Source organism: Nannobrachium achirus, assembly GCF_963921795.1.
Source record: "Nannobrachium achirus genome assembly, chromosome: 10".
In the NCBI taxonomy this organism is placed as follows: domain Eukaryota; kingdom Metazoa; phylum Chordata; class Actinopteri; order Myctophiformes; family Myctophidae; genus Nannobrachium; species Nannobrachium achirus.
The window spans coordinates 61,313,842-61,331,908 of NC_137819.1; the positions used below are offsets into that span (position 1 = coordinate 61,313,842).

The 18,067-nt window shown below is 44.6% G+C and overlaps 2 protein-coding genes across 2 annotated transcripts in view; one reads left to right on the top strand and one right to left on the bottom strand.

Moving 5' to 3' along the window:
* Positions 1-18,067, bottom strand: part of skic2 (SKI2 subunit of superkiller complex) — a 65,187-nt gene that overhangs the window by 11,918 nt on the left and 35,202 nt on the right. The window contains exons 18-24 of the mRNA XM_080734372.1: positions 10,232-10,343; positions 8,868-8,986; positions 7,607-7,738; positions 5,051-5,188; positions 3,957-4,061; positions 2,702-2,840; positions 1,401-1,527 (exon numbers count right to left, since the gene is read on the bottom strand). Coding sequence (XP_080590498.1) covers positions 1,401-1,527; positions 2,702-2,840; positions 3,957-4,061; positions 5,051-5,188; positions 7,607-7,738; positions 8,868-8,986; positions 10,232-10,343 — 872 coding nt within the window. The remainder of the gene's footprint in view (positions 1-1,400; positions 1,528-2,701; positions 2,841-3,956; positions 4,062-5,050; positions 5,189-7,606; positions 7,739-8,867; positions 8,987-10,231; positions 10,344-18,067) is intronic.
* Positions 13,947-15,116, top strand: LOC308292330 (S-adenosylmethionine synthase-like; the record flags this gene model as incomplete). The annotated part of the gene is made up of 1 exon (XM_080734645.1): positions 13,947-15,116. One exon carries the CDS (start codon positions 13,947-13,949, stop codon positions 15,114-15,116), a length of 1,170 nt encoding a protein of 389 aa, XP_080590771.1.

The window sequence follows — 18,067 nt, forward strand, 5'->3', positions numbered from 1 at the left end:
ATGTATTTTTAAAGCGAACGTTTGTAACTCAAATTTTGCTTCTGGGTGGTCCCTGGAGCTAAATATTTTGAGATGCGGGTCCGTGGCCAAATAAATATCATTTTGGGGGTCCTTGACATTAAGAAGTTTGAGAACCACTGACATAGTAGTCTCTCAAGAACAGACTAACTGAGCTCCAGTTAAGTGAAAAGGACCTTTTCTTTGACGATGGCTGGCCAAATTGCTGACATAGAAACATAGGTTTTTCAAAAAACCTTAGAAGGATTCAAAAGACACTTATATAATCGGGTAAAAATTCAAATTTTCACGATTTTCAAAAATAGCAGATCTACAAGCTTGCATATCTTGTAAATCTGCTATTTTTCAATAGTTAAAGCATAAAATAATGATACACAATACTGTGTACCCGTTCTGAATGTGTTAAGTACATTTTGATGCCAATACTTTTGTACTTTTACTCAAGTACATTTTGAATTCCTGACTTTTACTTTTTTTGTGCATTACATTCACCCATTCACACAAACATTCATCCTTGAGCAAGACTGTGAACCCCTCTAGTTGCTCCCGGTGAGCAGGTTGGTTCCTTGAATGGTTTCCTCCGCCAGCTTAGTTTTTATTTAGTTTTCGTCAGTGAAAAAAACCCTGGATACTAATCTTCGACGCCTTGTTTGTTGAAAACAGCGATAAATATGTCATGAAGTTGCAGAATCTCTTTTACACCTGCAACTGCAAAGTCTTGTTATAACAATTCGCATTCTCACTGCAGTCAGTTCTCCCTCCGGGCGACAGACAGTACAGTAGAGGTACAGTAGAGGTACAGTAGAGGTACAGTAGAGGTCACGGTGTGACGTCATCAACAATATCAGCCAAACAACTAGCCTTATTTACCTTGTTTTTGTGTGACATTCCAACTTTAAGTGAAACATTTGAGTACTTTTTCCAACACTGATTATATGGTTATTGTTATACCAACAGACGGTAGGTAAAGCTTGCTTCCTTATTGCTGGATACCATAAAGAGACTGTACTGAAACGTCTGGATCAGAGATTCACAAACTTATTTCATGTCAAGGAACCCCAGTTTGATACGCATTAGACTACAGACCCCCTTTCATATGATTTTCTTTTTAAATCTCTGGGACCCTAAGTGTAAAATGTGTTAATTTAACTCGGACATAAGGATCCATTTGGATCTTAAACTATCAATCATTTAGCTGGGGACCCACTGGAACCTCCTCAAGGGGGAGAACTGATCTAGATCACATGCGCGCGCACACACACACACACACACACACACACACACACACACACACACACACACACACACACACACACACACACACACACACACACACACACACACACACACACACACACACACACACACACACACACACACACCTGAAGCGAGGCTGTTGTCTCTTGTTGTAGTTGTCAATGATTCTGTCAGGGATCACCTTCAGAGTTTTCACCGTGATGGCAGAGATATCCAGCAGCTTCAACTTCTGTACCGTGTGACTGCATGGACCTGATGCTCGCACGCACGCACACACAAACACACACACACAGCGATATGACTTCAAATCGATATTGTAACGTTTATGATCTGACAGTATTCCACTTGATCCAAAAGGGGGCGCTTTGTATTTCACAATGCTTGATGTTGGTTTGTCAGTGAAATACTGTATCTACATGCATTTACTTTGATGTTACCAAGCGAAGAAGTTATAATTCTCTGTAAGTATCTGGAGTTAAAACAAAGCGTTGTAGATGGACGATTTTCACTATTTTTGTAGACCACCATTCTATAACAAAATATAACACAGGGTTAAGTGGTTAATAGGACTAATTGATTTTGTCGATTCGTTCATTGGTGTATAAAGAAATATGACAATATATATTTTAGTTCAATATCTCTGCACCAAAACACAGTGCTGGCCTCCGGGCCTGCAGCGAGTGGAACCAACCTTCGGGTACGAACAGTGCTGTGTTGTACAGGTGAGGTAAACCAACCTTCAGGTACGAACAGTGCTGTGTTGTACAGGTGAGGTAAACCAACTTCAGGTACGAACAGTGCTGTGTTGTACAGGTGAGGTAAACCAACCTTCAGGTACGAACAGTGCTGTGTTGTACAGGTGAGGTAAACCAACCTTCAGGTACGAACAGTGCTGTGTTGTACAGGTGAGGTAAACCAACCTTCAGGTACGAACAGTGCTGTGTTGTACAGGTGAGGTAAACCAACCTTCAGGTACGAACAGTGCTGTGTTGTACAGGTGAGGTAAACCAACCTTCGGGTACGAACAGTGCTGTGTTGTACAGGTGAGGTAAACCAACCTTCAGGTACGAACAGTGCTGTGTTGTACAGGTGAGGTAAACCAACCTTCAGGTACGAACAGTGCTGTGTTGTACAGGTGAGGTAAACCAACCTTCAGGTACGAACAGTGCTGTGTTGTACAGGTGAGGTAAACCAACCTTCAGGTACGAACAGTGCTGTGTTGTACAGGTGAGGTAAACCAACCTTCAGGTACGAACAGTGCTGTGTTGTACAGGTGAGGTAAACCAACCTTCAGGTACGAACAGTGCTGTGTTGTACAGGTGAGGTAAACCAACCTTCAGGTACGAACAGTGCTGTGTTGTACAGGTGAGGTAAACCAACCTTCAGGTACGAACAGTGCTGTGTTGTACAGGTGAGGTAAACCAACCTTCGGGTACGAACAGTGCTGTGTTGTACAGGTGAGGTAAACCGGCTCCTGCGTTGGGGCTGTTCTCCACCAGGTCCTCGTTCCCCTTCTCACACATGATCAGACTGGTGAACGTACGATTCACAGAGTCACTGGACACCTGGGCACAGAGACGGGACAGATCAGAATCAGAATCAAACTTTATTGTCACATCAATTTACAAGAACATGGGTGAAACTCTTAATTGTGCAGGCCTATCAATGCAGTTTCAAGCTCGATCGAGGATAGACCATCCTGTCAGCTTACCGTTGCTACTATTGTTTATTGTTTACTAGGATCCCCATTAGCTTTTGCCATGACAAAAGCTAGTCTTCCTGGGATCCGTTACATGTAATCAACTTTACAATCACTATAATCTAAAAATAAAAAATAAAATAGAAATTCATACAATTTGAAAAACAAAAGTGAAATAGCAGTAGCACAATTAAGCCAAAATCATTTACAATATATTAAACATTGTGCTTGAGGAGGATTAGTACAGGCTTCTTTGAATTAGATGTTCTTTTAACATTCGCTTAAAGGTGAATTTCGTGTCTGTATTAGTTATGCAATTAGGCAATTACAGTAGTGTTCCATCCTATTACAGCTCTATAGAAAAAGTAGATTTGAGCAGATTTGTTTTTGGTTTAAGTGTTACCAGATCACCTGAACTGGCTTGTCTAGTCATATGGTCATGTTAATCTCTTACGTATCCTACCTGGTCAAAGAAATACTGTTTTTTTTTTGTTAACTAAAACATTTCTGAAGAAGGTGAGAATACGTGAATGTAATCTATACTCAACAGTAAGCCGTGACAGATTTCTGTGCATTTCTACAACATGTGTCCGCCTGGAGCACTGGACTGGAGAGCTAATCTGGCAGCTTTGTTTTGAGCTATTTGCAACTTTCTGTGTAGCAGATGACCAAATGACTGGGCAGTACTCAAGGTGTGACAAGACTAATGTCATACTTGGAATATCTCCGGGTTATAGCAATGCTCCTTCCCATTCCAGTAACTATATTATCAATTTGCTTTAAACCAACCAATCAATTTGGGGGTCCTTGGCACGAAAAAGTTTGAGAAATACTGGTTTAGAAGGCATTTGTAGAATTAGCCCCAGGTTTAATTGGTTCATAAGAAGGAACCCATATGTAAATAGACTTAATTTATATAGCGCTTTTCTCCAAACCATTCAGAATCCAAGACGGCTGCCCAAGCTCCTGAGCCCATATGTACCTGTAAGATGACTCCCAGAGTGTTGAAGTGCTGTTTGTTGTTGACGATGATGACTCGTCCCACAGACAGAGCTTTCAAACCGTTGACCGACTCCACAGTCGCTTGCTGAAAAGCAAAAAAAAAAAAAACATCAATGTGGTTGATACTCGGGCATAAAAACTCTAATTAATTCAAAATTTGGTAGTGAAGGCAGACTGTTTACGACACTCGATCACCGAAAATACGATGTAAAAAATATGCATGGATTCTTGCAGTATCAATGCATAGCAACGTTAAAACTTCCTCCATTACGCATTTCACCCCCGGCCGGCGTATATGTAGGCTATAGAGAAAGAAATATAATTCTGCTGTGTTTGACTTAGGTTTTACTACATACAATATTTGATATTATAAATGTATATAGATTCTAAATTCAAATATACAAAAGGGTGCAACGGTTTACACATTTTACGGTTCGGCTCATTTCGATATTTTGGTGTCACGGTTCGATACTTTTTCGATTCCAAAAATAAACAGAAATGTCTTTGATTTATGTTATAACTATGTATTTTTTTGTTTTAACTTTGAACATGAATACGGTACCCAACCTCTAGGGTAGTGGTTCTCTTGGGCTCTGCGGACCCCTAGGGGTATGTGGATGTGGAGTGGTATTGTATTGTATTGTTGGGTACAGGGTCATTCGGTTCGGTACACCCTCGTATTGAACGGTTCAATACCAATACATGTATTGTTGCACTCTTAATTCGAATGCATCGAATCCATGTGGTGTTTTAAAAGGAATAGTCAAACGTCATTTTTGGCCAATTCTGGCAGCAACAGTGAGTGTGGGAGTGGTGCACCTGAAGGGCCTCTGCAGTGATGCGTAGCTAGTGAGTGTGGGAGAGGTGCACCTGAAGGGCCTCTGCAGTGATGCGTAGCTAGTGAGTGTGGGAGAGGTGCACCTGAAGGGCCTCTGCAGTGATGCGTAGCTAGTGAGTGTGGGAGAGGTGCACCTGAAGGGCCTCTGCAGTGATGCGTAGCTAGTGAGTGTGGGAGAGGTGCACCTGAAGGGCCTCTGCAGTGATGCGTAGCTAGTGAGTGTGGGAGTGGTGCACCTGAAGGGCCTCTGCAGTGATGCGTAGCTCGGTCACAGTTCTGTAGTAAGGCAGCAGGTCAGAGAGCTGGCCCTCCGTCTCCAGGGGAGGCAGAGACATCAGAGTCTCCTTCAGCTGCTTGATCTGTTTCTCCTGGGCCTGAGAGAGAGAGAGAGAGAGAGAGAGAGAGAGAGAGAGAGAGAGAGAGAGAGAGAGAGAGAGAGAGAGAGAGAGAGAGAGAGAAACCTTGCATCACCTGACTTTACACCTCGGAGGAAAGCAAGCCTGGTATTCCTCTTAAACGGGCTGTGATTGATTGACTGAAGACTTTATTGGAAGTTTGCGTAGGGAAAGGTACAGTTTCATGGTACAAGGTCAACTAAAAGGAAATTGAGGTAAGCCAAAGCTTATTTACATTGAGATCCTTTCTTAAACTCATAACATTGAATGACAGACATATAACACAGTAGAGTAGATATCATCAGAACGAAAGAAAAACTCAGAAAAGCGCTATAAGTTTGCCTGGTTCCAGAGTCCAGACCATAGACCCCGCCCACTCTCAGAGTGGACTGTTTCTCTGGTCTGGAGCTGAGTACATGAATCGACAGTTTAGCATCCAAAAACTGCGGCTGTCCAATGAGCACGGGGGGTGGGGGTGGGTTTAAAGAATATCCAATCCGCGCAGCAGTTGACACGATTCAAACAAAGTTCACACACACAGGCAGGCTGAGGAAGGCACACACGCGCGCGCTGATTTCACCAAGCTGTTAATGTTGATTACATGTTTCTGGTCGCAGTTCTGTGTGGAAGCAGTCACTGGCACAGCCAGAGACACACACACAATCACACACACACACGCTGCGACCGTGCGTCGCGATCACCGTGCGTCACGCAGTCGCACGCGAGCAAAAAAGTCCCTCCCCCGTAAATCACTCAGAATAGGGCACAGTTTCAGACTAAAGCGTGAGCTGAGTCTGAAATCAGGCTACTATATACAGTAAGTCCCAGATAGTCACAGAAAAAAGGCTGGGTTTTGAAGTTTAAAGTTGCCAGTTTCGAGTGGCAGCCGCCTGTAAATGGTTTTTCAGAGCGATTTTAAAATAAGTTATGGATTTACCAGCTCAGTGGCCTAGTGGTTTGAGTGTCCGCCCTGAGACTGGGAGATCGGGGTTCAAACCCCGGTCGGGTCATACCAAAGACTCTAAAAAATGGGACCCAGTGCCTCCCTGCTTGGCACTCAGCATAAGGGTTGGATTGGGGGTAAGTCCCTGCGACATACTAGTGTCATGTCCAGGGGGTGTACTTGTACATCAAAGCAGCCTCACGCTACAGAAACAGGAGATAGGCTCCTGCCCTATGAGCCTCATGGCTCGGCCGAGTCATATGGGACTCATGGCTCGGCAAGGCTTACTTACTTACTTACTTATGGATTTACACTCCTTAAGGTCTTCGGTAGGGCGTCCCATATTGTAGTGGTATAGCAGAAAAACTAATTTGAGTCAACTCTGGGTTGAACATGGGTGATGATGGGTCTGTGGCAGACCAGCCGCCTGATGACTACAACAAACTACAACATGACGTTATTTTCATAATAATGCCAATCAATTAGTTTATTCTCACTAGTCAAGGTACTAGTTAGAGTAAAAGATCAACATACCAAACATTTATTATACCAAAGAAACAAAACGATTATACCAATTTAAAGACCCAATGAAACCAAGTTTTCCCACTCACTCCACTTCCTTAAAGAGACACAGTTCCTCCTGAAACGCTCCAGAAAGGAGTTACAAAGCTTTGGTTGGGTGAATGTGATTTGACGGTCAAAAAGTAGGCAGGCCAATAACTCATTGAAGACAATAATATGTAAAGACGGCTGGGCTCACGATCGGTGCTCAGTATCACAGACTGACAAGGCAGCGGCTATGGAAACAAATTTGTGTTCATAGGACATCAGATGTAGGCCCGCTAGGCCGCTGCTTGTGATTGGCTGGACCAGAGGCAAGCCAGTGCAACAGACTGGCTCTTCTGTGCGGAGAGGACGAGCGGGGAGACGGGGGAAGGGGGGAGACACGCGAACCAGCGGCTCGCGAGGAGTCGCTGAAGTTGAAGTAGATGACGTTTATTGACACAGACACCTGTCAGTCATTCTGATCTTGTGAATTATACATTTTCTTGATGTTCGTCATCACGCAAGACGTTTCTGTTTAGGGGCTGGGCTTAGAGCTCTAAATGTTTCACTATAATAACCAAATACTCAAATTTTTCACTTTTTTTGGCACCAGTGGTATGGCCATATTATCACTACAGATATGCTCTAAAAGTGTGAAAAACGTATTTTTGATTGCATTTCAACTTTAAATGTGTTAGTAGACCTGTAGTCCGCCTGATGACTACAACATGACGTGGGTCATTTCCGCTCCCGACCGGATCAGAAACTGATCCCAGACTAGAGAGAGAGAGGATCCGGTGCCCATCTAGATCAATCTCTGTGTGCTCTATTTAATTTCAGCAAAACAGTCACTTCACTGGATCAATAACGTAGAACTATTCACTGTAGTGAATATCTTTTGCTTGTACCTGTGTGTCTCTGTGACTCTCAGAGAAGCTGCGTCTCATCATGTCAGTGACGTGGAGCGCTTCCACGCGCAGCAGGTTGAGGATCATGGTGTAGGTCAGTCTGAACTGGGAATGGAGCACTGTAGGCTTACCCTGATGGACAGACAGACAGACAGACAGACACACAGACAGACACACAAACACAAAATAGTTCTTATTAGCTCTGCAAGGCCGAAGGAAAAGGGGGTGGGATTATGTTTTCGCTAGGGCTGGGTGCAATAACCGCAGTTGTGTAACGCATACCACGGTGTTGAGTTCATAACCGCAATATTTTTTTAATTTACTGTAAATCTGATATGATCTGTCTACAAGCTCAAAACCTTTCAGGATTCAAATTCAAATCCTGAACAGTTTCCACCCGACAGCAAGAATATTACCGTATTATTCCAAATATAGTACGACTCTGATTATAAGACCACCCTATATTATCATGTTTGGAAGAAAATATGTAGAAGACAAAATATTATATGTTATATTATAAGTTATTTATAAAGAAAAACGTTTTATTGTACAATTATTATAGAAAAGCTCATACAGAGATAACATTCTGCTGTGTTGTATTGCATTAACCAATTCTTACTGAAAATCAGCTCCTCATAATGTGTATCAGAATAGAATACAGTCCATACTGCATACTGCTGGGGAATAAAAAACACTACATTTCCCATCAAGCTTAGCAGCCCGTTTCGTCATTCAGATGCGACTCTCCATTGTAAACAGGAACCATAGGCTACTGGGCAGCCAGCATTAGCTTCATTTGCTGTTTGGATTAAACTTCCACGCTAAAGATCTCATGTGCGCCCGTCACCCACGCCGATGTTCACGAGAACAGCGCACGCGCCCCGGTGAGTTCAATGCCAAAGCCATCAGACTTTGCCAAACGGGAGGTGAAATGACCGAGGTCCAAATTTCGCTTTGCAATATGTCGTGTACGGTAATTACCGTAGGAGCTCGCGGGGGCTGTGACGAGAGCAGGGAAAGGTCCTGAAAGATACATAACGTATCTCTCCGGTGAAAAAGACTAATCCCCAATTCTAATACGACCCCCTATTTTGAGGATATGTTTATTAGAATATAATATTGTCTTATATTCGGTATTATACGGTATACCTACAATAATGACTGTATGTCATAACTAATAGGTCTAATAAGTGATATGGAATCTATGTCATATCTAAAAGGAGTGTATATATGATATGTAATAGCAGTATTCCAGTCTCACCAGCATCATCACATGGAGATCTCCCATTTCGTGGACGCCCGCCTTACACAGGATGATCACTGTTCCTGTTGCATCCAAACCTCTCCTACCAGCTCTACCGGCCATCTGGATATATTCACCTAAGAGAGAGCAGACAGAGATAGAGATAGGTAGGGAGAGAGACACAGAGAAAGAGAGACAAAGACAGCAACAGACAGACAGACAGAGCACATAAGACTTCCAAGCTCTCATCTTGCATGATTTTCTGACAGACAGACAGACAGACAGACAGACAGACAGACAGACAGACAGACAGACAGACAGACAGACACACAGACATACAAGATACAGAAAGAGATGGATATAGAGCAGTGGTTCTCAACCTTTTCAGGCCGCGACCCCCAAAATAATCATATTTTAACTGGGGACCCTGAAGAGCACTAAGAGTTGAGGCATTACATTTTGTATAACACGGTTCTATTCTGAAAATAGCCGATCTACATGCTCACAACGTCTCGCAACGTGGCGTTGTTTGATTGATTGATTGAAGACTTTATTAGAAGTTTGCATAGGAAAAGGTACAGTTTCATGACGGTACAGTTCACTGGTACAAGGTCTACTAAAAGGAGATCCTAAAAAAGACTACGCTTATTTACACAGGAAACCATTTAAGTATCTCATATAACATTGAATGACAGACAAATAGAACACAGTACTATGCAGTAGATATGTAAAGAAAAAGAAAATGAAAGAACAAAAAAAAAAGAAAACAGTAAGTCTAAACAAACAGTGAGTATATACAAAGAAGGGGCAGGGGAGGGTAGGGCTGGGCTATAGGTTTGTTTTTTTACCAGTTGCGAACGGCTGCTGCCTGTAAGTGGTTTTTCAGGGCAATTTTAAAGGATGCTAGGGATCCACACTCCTTTATGGCCTTCGGTAAGGCTTTCCACATTTTGGTGGTATATCAGAAGAACAAATATGACCCTTTGTTGGTTTTGACTCCGAGTTGAAAGTGATCTGTGGCGCTGCCTCTGGTGTTGTAATTATGGACATCCTTTACGTTTATAAAGTATTTTGACAGGTACTTGGGTATCATAGTGGTGTAGTGTATCTTGTACACCAGGCCCATGTAGATCGGCTATTTTCACAATTTCTGCTTCTAATATTTGACAATTAGGCCAATGTTTAATTTGTCATTTTAGAGCTATCGAAAAGTCTTTAAATTGTCACTTAAGAAGTGTGCAGAGACGCTCTATACACTTATACAATAAGTGTTACACATGTTGTGTATACAATGTTGCAAATTCAGTTAATCATCTGGGGACCCCCCTGGGGGTCCCGACCCACAGGTTGAGAACCACTGCTGTAGAGGACAGCCAGCTTACCTGGCAGCAGGTTTCTGAATCCCGTGCCATCGTGTTTCCGGATGCTGTCAAACACCACCGTCCTGGCAGGCATGTTAACTCCCATTGCAAATGTCTCAGTGGCGAACAGGACCTAATGTTCACAAACACAGAACCCCAAAACTATTTCACACTGTTTTCACAACAAAGTATGTAGGAGGAGTCATGAAAAAATGAAATCAATAGACTGACTAAAATGGCAAAGATTCTGTATACAGAAAAACAGGGACAGAAAGGTTCAAGTGGAAGGAACCTTACGTTTGACGCAGAGTTGCAGACACAGTTCTTTTCCCCCCGTTCCCAAGTCAATGAATGACCAGCCGTGTACAGATGCAAGTTTGTGTTGCCGAAAAAAATCATGGCACCACATCTTTAAGAAAAACGGAAAGGGGTGGCTTCATGCCCCTCTAAAAGTCAGTGGATTTCTACCCTTTTCATATCGAGGTCCATTATTTATTTGGCATTTCAGTCACGGACCACAATTTGATCGCCCCTTGGAAACATTTTGTCATCCATGCTGTATTAATGTTGGTGGTACCATCTAACTATTAATTTAGCGAATGTCTGTCCTTCTGTCTGACCATCTGCATCCTGACATCACTGATACTACTGTTGTGCGACAGCCTTGTATGATGAAGCAGGGCTTTACTTTGCAAAGAAACGTACAAAATGTTAAACTTGGAGATACAAGGTTTCTTCCCGACATTGATGATATTTACACCCCCGTATTATGTTGGTGTGCCCATGGATTCTTGGGACATGAAAAGTGTGCCCATGCAGAAAAAAGGTTGAGAAACACCTTTTTTCACCTTTTTTTTAGCTTAGAGTCTAAGCCAGGGTTCCCCAATAGGCGGCCTGCGGGCCATTTGCGGCCCCATTTGCGGCCCCATTTGCTAACCCCAGTAATAATGGTGGTATAAGAGCAGCAACAACACTAGTATATCGTCATTGTTGGGTGGAAACCTTGTATCTCAAAATTTGTATGTTCTTTCACAAAGTAAAGCCCTGCTTCATCATAGAATGCCGTAGCATAAAACTAGTGAAAACAGCAGATCTACAAGCACACAACGCCTCACACCGCGAGGCGTTGTGTGCTTGTTGTGTGCTTGTTGTGTGCTTGTAGATCGGCTGACATACAAGATTTCCACCCGACAACGACGATATCTGAACTGTCACTGGAGTAGCGGGAACACCACCGTCGCCTCCTGCAATGTTGTGGCCCTCGGCTTGGTACCCTAGACGTAATTCGGCCCTTGGGGAAAACTAATCGGGGAACCCTGGTCTAAGCTGTTAGTTAACACTGTGTAATTTTGGTGTACAGGTCCTGCAAACTCTCGGGGCTTGCTTCAGGCCCGTCTTCCGAGGTCACATACCCGGGATAGGTGGGACGGAACTGTGCAGGGGGAGGAGGTGTGCCAGGAGGGACGGGGACCCCCTCCCCGGACGACGACGGCGGAAGAAGCAGTGGTATCAGCTTGGCATGGGCATAGTCAACCTCAAACCCCTCGAATATCAGAGCGACACCCCAAGCGCCCAGCGCCTCTTCCAGGAGCGTCGCGACCTTCTGGGCCGCCAGGGCGAGAGCGTCATAATCCCCCTCGTCCAGCCTGAATATGTCGGAGGTTAGAGGCCGGCGTGGCACCAGCACCGTGAAGCCCGGGGAGCTGGGGAACGGGGTGAGGAAGGCCACGTGATCTTCACCGTCCCACACTCGCCACTGCTGCGGCTCCTCGCCGCGGACGATGCGTGAGAACAGGCCAGGGTGCTCGGGATCGTCCCCCAGGAAGGTGAGGTTGGGCGGGGCGTGGGGGGACGGGAGCTTGGCCCGTATCCGGGCTCGGAGCTCCGTGAGATGGGCGTCGGCCCAGCGAGGGCCACCCTTGGAGGTGCAGTAGCCCCGGTCGTGAGGGATGTACTCCTCCTCTCCTGCCAGGTGGGGGCGCCACTCGGCGCCGAGGCCGTGCAGGGGGAGAACGAGGATGCGAGGTGGTTTGTCTCGGTTAGGCCTGGCGACGAGCGCACAGCGGTGTACACGTAGCCTGTCACACAGCAGCTCCGCCACAGCCCTGGCCCCTCGCAGCAAGGCCAAATACTCCCTCTGTTCCAAGTTAAAGATGCTCACTCCTGTCCCTCCAGGGGTCCTGTGCTCCAGTACAGCCAGACCTTCAGTCCACGGATAGGGGTGAAGGTAGGCCACCAGCTCCTCTGACTGCCAGATAACATGGCGAGGTCCACTTGAACACATTCTGTTAACTATTTGTGTTCACCTGACAATGGACCTAAAGATAATGCAGCAATCCAAATATAATCTTTGTATCATGCTATGCTTTGACAAAGACACATATGACTTTTGAAGAAGTGGCCTTGTACATACATACATTCAAATCCAAATGGTCAAATATGGAAATCCCTGACATCATAGATTAATGACATCATAGACTGTCCTGACACATATATCAAGACCTTTGATCTCCACAATTTTTTTTCTTTTCTTTTTTTTTCTTCTTTTTTTCCAATTAAGACTATGAACCTACTAACTGATATGGTTAGTGATGGAGTATGGATAAATCCAGTCTTTGCCTGCAATTGGTTTGCTATTATCTGCATATAGTCACTACCTGTAGTTTCGTTGTTTGCTTGTTTGTTGCCATATTATAATATTTCATTGTATTAGTGTGGTTGCCAGTAGGGAAACCAGACTATTGTTCTAGTCCTGCCAAAAATGATTACGGTCAACTAAGCCAATCAGGAAGCAGCATTCTCGGTGACTTCACCATTATAGAGTAAGTCCATTGAGTTCAATGGGGGAGTGGTGCTAGTCAGGCAGGGACGTGCTGGCCATTGGGAGAAGCGGAACAACTCCCGAACGGCCGGTTCATTCCTGGCCGGTCCAGGCCGGCCATTAGGAAAATAATTAAAATTAAATGTCGGCCTTCGTTCCATTTTGGGGGCTGGGTGGCCAACAAAGTAAATCGTCACTGTCGGGCAGAAACCTCGCATCTCCAAGTTTCAAATTTGTAAATTATTTCGCAAAGCAAAGCCCTGCTTCATCATACAAGGCCGTGGCACAAAAGTAGTGAAAACAGCAGATCTACAAGCACACAACGCCTCGCACCTTAAATCCTTTTTAAAATGATAAATACAAAACAAATGGTTTTGGACAAGGTTTCCACCTGACAACAACGAAATATAATAACTCATGTAATTGGCCCACTGGCTTGTCACTTGTCATGATCTGAAATGGCAAATCTTTGAGTAGCAGCAGCGCTATAGAGAGATCTCTCTCTATAGCACGCAATGAGGGCCTCTACAACTCTTTTTCCCGGGCTGAATCAAGGCCCAGCATGTCCCTGTGTGAGGATTGGTCAAGTTTCACATGACAATTTGGCTACCCGGACAATAATTAGGCAACCACAAGTATTATTTATTTGTTTGACAGTGTATAAGGGGTTATGGGAGGGAAGAAGGAATGTGTACTGGGGAGTGTATCTTTATGTACACTGGTTTTCTCAAATACAAATATGCTGGGGGAAAAAAAGACTGGCCTCCAAATACTCTGATAATGCTCCATGATTTATTTCCCAAATATGGAGATGACCGACATCATAATACTGATGTCAGATATGACTGATGTCATAGACTGGCCTTCAAGTACTCTGATACAAGTACTGCACTAATACACAAGAAGATGGCAACGATGAATGGCGCCTCTGATTCTTGCACTGACGACTTTCTGTTCACCTCGGAATCGGTCGGAGAGGGACATCCTGACAAGGTTTGTGACCAGATCAGCGACGCAGTACTTGATGCCCACCTCAAGCAGGATCCCGAAGCCAAAGTTGCGTGTGAGGCTCTCGTCAAGACTGGGATGGTCCTCCTGGCAGGTGAGGTGACGTCACATGCCACAGTGGACTATCAGAAGGTTGTGCGTGACACTCTCCGCCACATAGGATACGACGACTCTTCCAAAGGCTTCGATTATAAGACCTGCAATGTTCTTCTGGCTTTGGACCAGCAGTCGCCCGACATCGCCCAGGGTGTTCACGTTGACCGCAACGAGGAGGACATCGGGGCAGGGGACCAGGGTCTGATGTTTGGCTACGCCACCGATGAGACAGAGGAATGTATGCCTCTCACCCTCGTCCTCGCCCACAAGCTGAACGCCAAGATGGCAGAACTGCGCCACAACGGCACTCTGCCGTGGCTCCGTCCTGACTCAAAGACCCAGGTGACCGTGCAGTACCGCCAGGACCGCGGCGCCATGCTTCCAGTGCGAGTGCACACCATTGTCATCTCCGTACAGCACGACGAGGACGTCTACTTGGACGAGATGAGAGACGCTCTAAAGGAGAAGGTTGTCAAAGCGGTTGTTCCGAGTAAGTATCTGGACGACGACACGATCTACCATCTGCAGCCAAGCGGGCGGTTTGTGATCGGCGGCCCCCAGGGTGACGCTGGTCTGACTGGGCGCAAGATCATCGTCGACACGTATGGTGGTTGGGGAGCCCACGGAGGTGGATCCTTCTCTGGGAAGGACTACACTAAGGTAGACCGGTCTGCTGCATACGCTGCTCGCTGGGTGGCCAAGTCCCTGGTGAAGGCCGAGCTGTGCAGGCGGGTGCTGGTCCAGGTGTCCTACGCCATCGGGGTCGCCCACCCCCTCTCCATTTCCATCTTCCACTACGGGACGTCCAAGAGGAGCGAGAGAGAGCTGCTCGATATCGTGAAGAGGAACTTTGACCTCCGCCCCGGCATCATCGTCAGGGAGCTGGATCTGAAGAAGCCAATGTATCAGAGAACCGCCGTCTATGGCCATTTTGGCCGAGACTCCTTCCCGTGGGAGGTGCCCAAAAAGCTAAAATACTAGACTTGACAAGATGATCCCCCCATGCTTATTGGTGACTACAGAGAAGCAGGGACGTGCAGAGAATGTTAGAGAGGCAGGGGCTGACATTTCTAAAAGGGCTTTGGGGAGAAAATATTGAAAATAGCAGACCTCCAAGCTCACAACGCGTTGCGCTGCGATGCGTTGTGAGCTTGGAGGTCGGCTATTTTCGGTGCTTGATACCTCAGTGAACTAAGCATAATCAAGTCAATACTGGAGATGTGGCGTACATCATGGATTTCTACACAGAGAGGGCTATACTTTCAACATAAGGTGCTGCATTCAAGTTCGGGAGACTTGAATGCTGCCTTCAGGTATGGCATGGAAAGAGGGGCATTTGCATTTCTTTCACCATAGTAAAAACTGCCTTCATGTTCTGGAGAGGACACTTTTTACAGAGGGATAAAAGGGCAGGGGCTCAAGCCCCCTTTGATGTCTATGTGTGCACGTGCCTGCAGAGAAGTCTACAAAACCCTAACCCTAACCCTGAACACCTCTCGAAATAGCATTATTTAAACCCCACCTGTCCCTTTTTCAATGCTATGCCATAATTCTTGCTGAAACTGGGTGGGGTACCTCCTACCCCTCCTCTGCTTTTTCTACATCTTATAACTCATTTATTAGGAGCAGTGGCTAACAATATTAAAACAACACCCAAATGAGCAGTTAGTGGTGTTTTGTTCAGTTTGGTGTTACTAAACTAGTTTAGTACACTCAGGAATTGACTAGTTTTAGGTTAGTTTTCGTCTAGTTTTGCTGCAATTATGAGGAAGGCTGACAAGAATTTGACAAAGGTAGGAGACAAGAATTGCATTCCACATCATATGTGGAATGCAATTCTATTTCGTTTTAGATTTACAGTGCACATTATATGTCTTTTTTCCTTTAGTTTTAGTATACTATAGTATAATAACCTTGCTTCCTATGCAAGACGCAGATTTTCAGTTTTCTCTGAAACCTTTTAACCATCTTGGGTGTGGAAGGTTTCACATTTTTGCTATTTTCCGTTTTTAATACAGAAAGGTCGGGGGTTATTGTGTGCACTCTGAACATAACCCAACAAAACAAATGGAGGCGCCATCTTGTGGCACCATTTGGCATAACACCCAATTAATGAACTCTGACTGATGAATTAAAGGTGTTCAGACATCTTAAACACATGTCAGCTAAAAGCAAGCCATCACCAGTATGATGCTTATAGCTGTAACTTGTTCTTTTTTTCCCCAAACAAAAAACAGATGATGTATCAGTGGTCTGTTTGTATTGTTATGCCCCTATCACAGTAGGAACCGCGGTGACAAGCTATCCCACGCGGCGTAGTCTTTTTAAGTCATAACACTACAACATTACGTCATTACTCGAACCCCGACACATCTCTCCGTTTTTACTTTCAGACAGATCGGCCCATCACCCCGTTCACTGATTGGTCGATCTAGACCAGTCAGTCACAGTGATAGGACTTCACCTATGATGGCCTCCACTTGTTTTCTCACTTTAGGTGGATAGATCATCACCTAACATTTGCGGTGATAGGCTCTTCACCACAGACTCTGATAAGGGCTTTACTCCACAACCATTCACCCAATATAGTTTTAAAGTATTGGCTGAAATTGTAAAGACAAATCTATGTGTATTTGTGTTTATGCCCATAGCCAATCATGGGTCATGGGTCTGTAGCCCATCAGAGATGGGCAAAGGGTAACATCATAACATCTAGGCATATATAAACGTCCATCTATGCCAATCAGACGGGCATAAACCAGCATACTGTATGTCCGATAAACTTGAGGATTGAGGACGACACTTCAGTCTAGCCAGACTATAAATAGGTCAATCTCCATGATTCGTCAAGTTTCATGTGACATCATAATATCTTACTATAAAACGGGAGGGGCGGCGTAAACCTCAAATTATTTACAATTGGTTTCATTAGTTCTAAATAGAAATAAATAAACAAAACATTCACACATGTACGCTACAAATGCTACGGCCCGCATGAACAGCCCTACGGTACAGGAAAACTACAAACGAGGGCATTCACGAATAGTGATTTTTAGTATTCGAATTATTCGACCTAAAAGTATTCGAATAGTTGAATATTCGACAGGACTCGCCAAACTGTCAAATATTAATTAAGCAAGAGGCGAACATTGTGAAAATAGCCGATCTACATGCTCACAACGCCTCGCGTTGCGAGGCGTTGTGAGCGTGTAGATCTGCTATTTTCACAATATTTATCTGCGGAACCGAGTTACATTAAATGTAATACCTACAATTCCAAGTGCTCGTCAGGGTGGGGCTCCCCAGTTCAAATATGTTTATTTTGGGGGGTCATGGCCTAAAATGGTTTGAGAAGCCCTGGTATAGAGCATTAACAATTCAAGACTTCCTATCTAGCCAAGCTTTATAAACTATATATTTTTTAAAGAGAAAACAATAAAACAATTGAAAAAAAACGAATATTCGACTTCGGTGAACAACGTCGAATAGTGACTTTGATATTGGAATATTTGGTGAATGCCCTGCTACAAACTAGGCTTAGAGTTTCATTTCCCTTGAAGACAGAGAGAACAGAACCCAGGCTCTCACAGTTGAAGACTAATTGAAGTGATTTGACAGCGATGTGTGTCTCACCTTCACCGGTCCTCTGGAGAACAACATCTCAATGACTTCCTTTAGAATGGGCAGTGTGTCTCACCTTCACCAGTCCTCTGGAGAACAACATCTCAATGACTTCCTTTAGAATGGGCAGTGTGCCTCACCTTCACCGGTCCTCTGGAGAACAACATCTCAATGACTTCCTTTAGAATGGGCAGAATCTCACCTTCACCAGTCCTCTGGAGAACAACATCTCAATGACTTCCTTTAGAATGGGCAGTGTGTCTCACCTTCACCGGTCCTCTGGAGAACAACATCTCAATGACTTCCTTTAG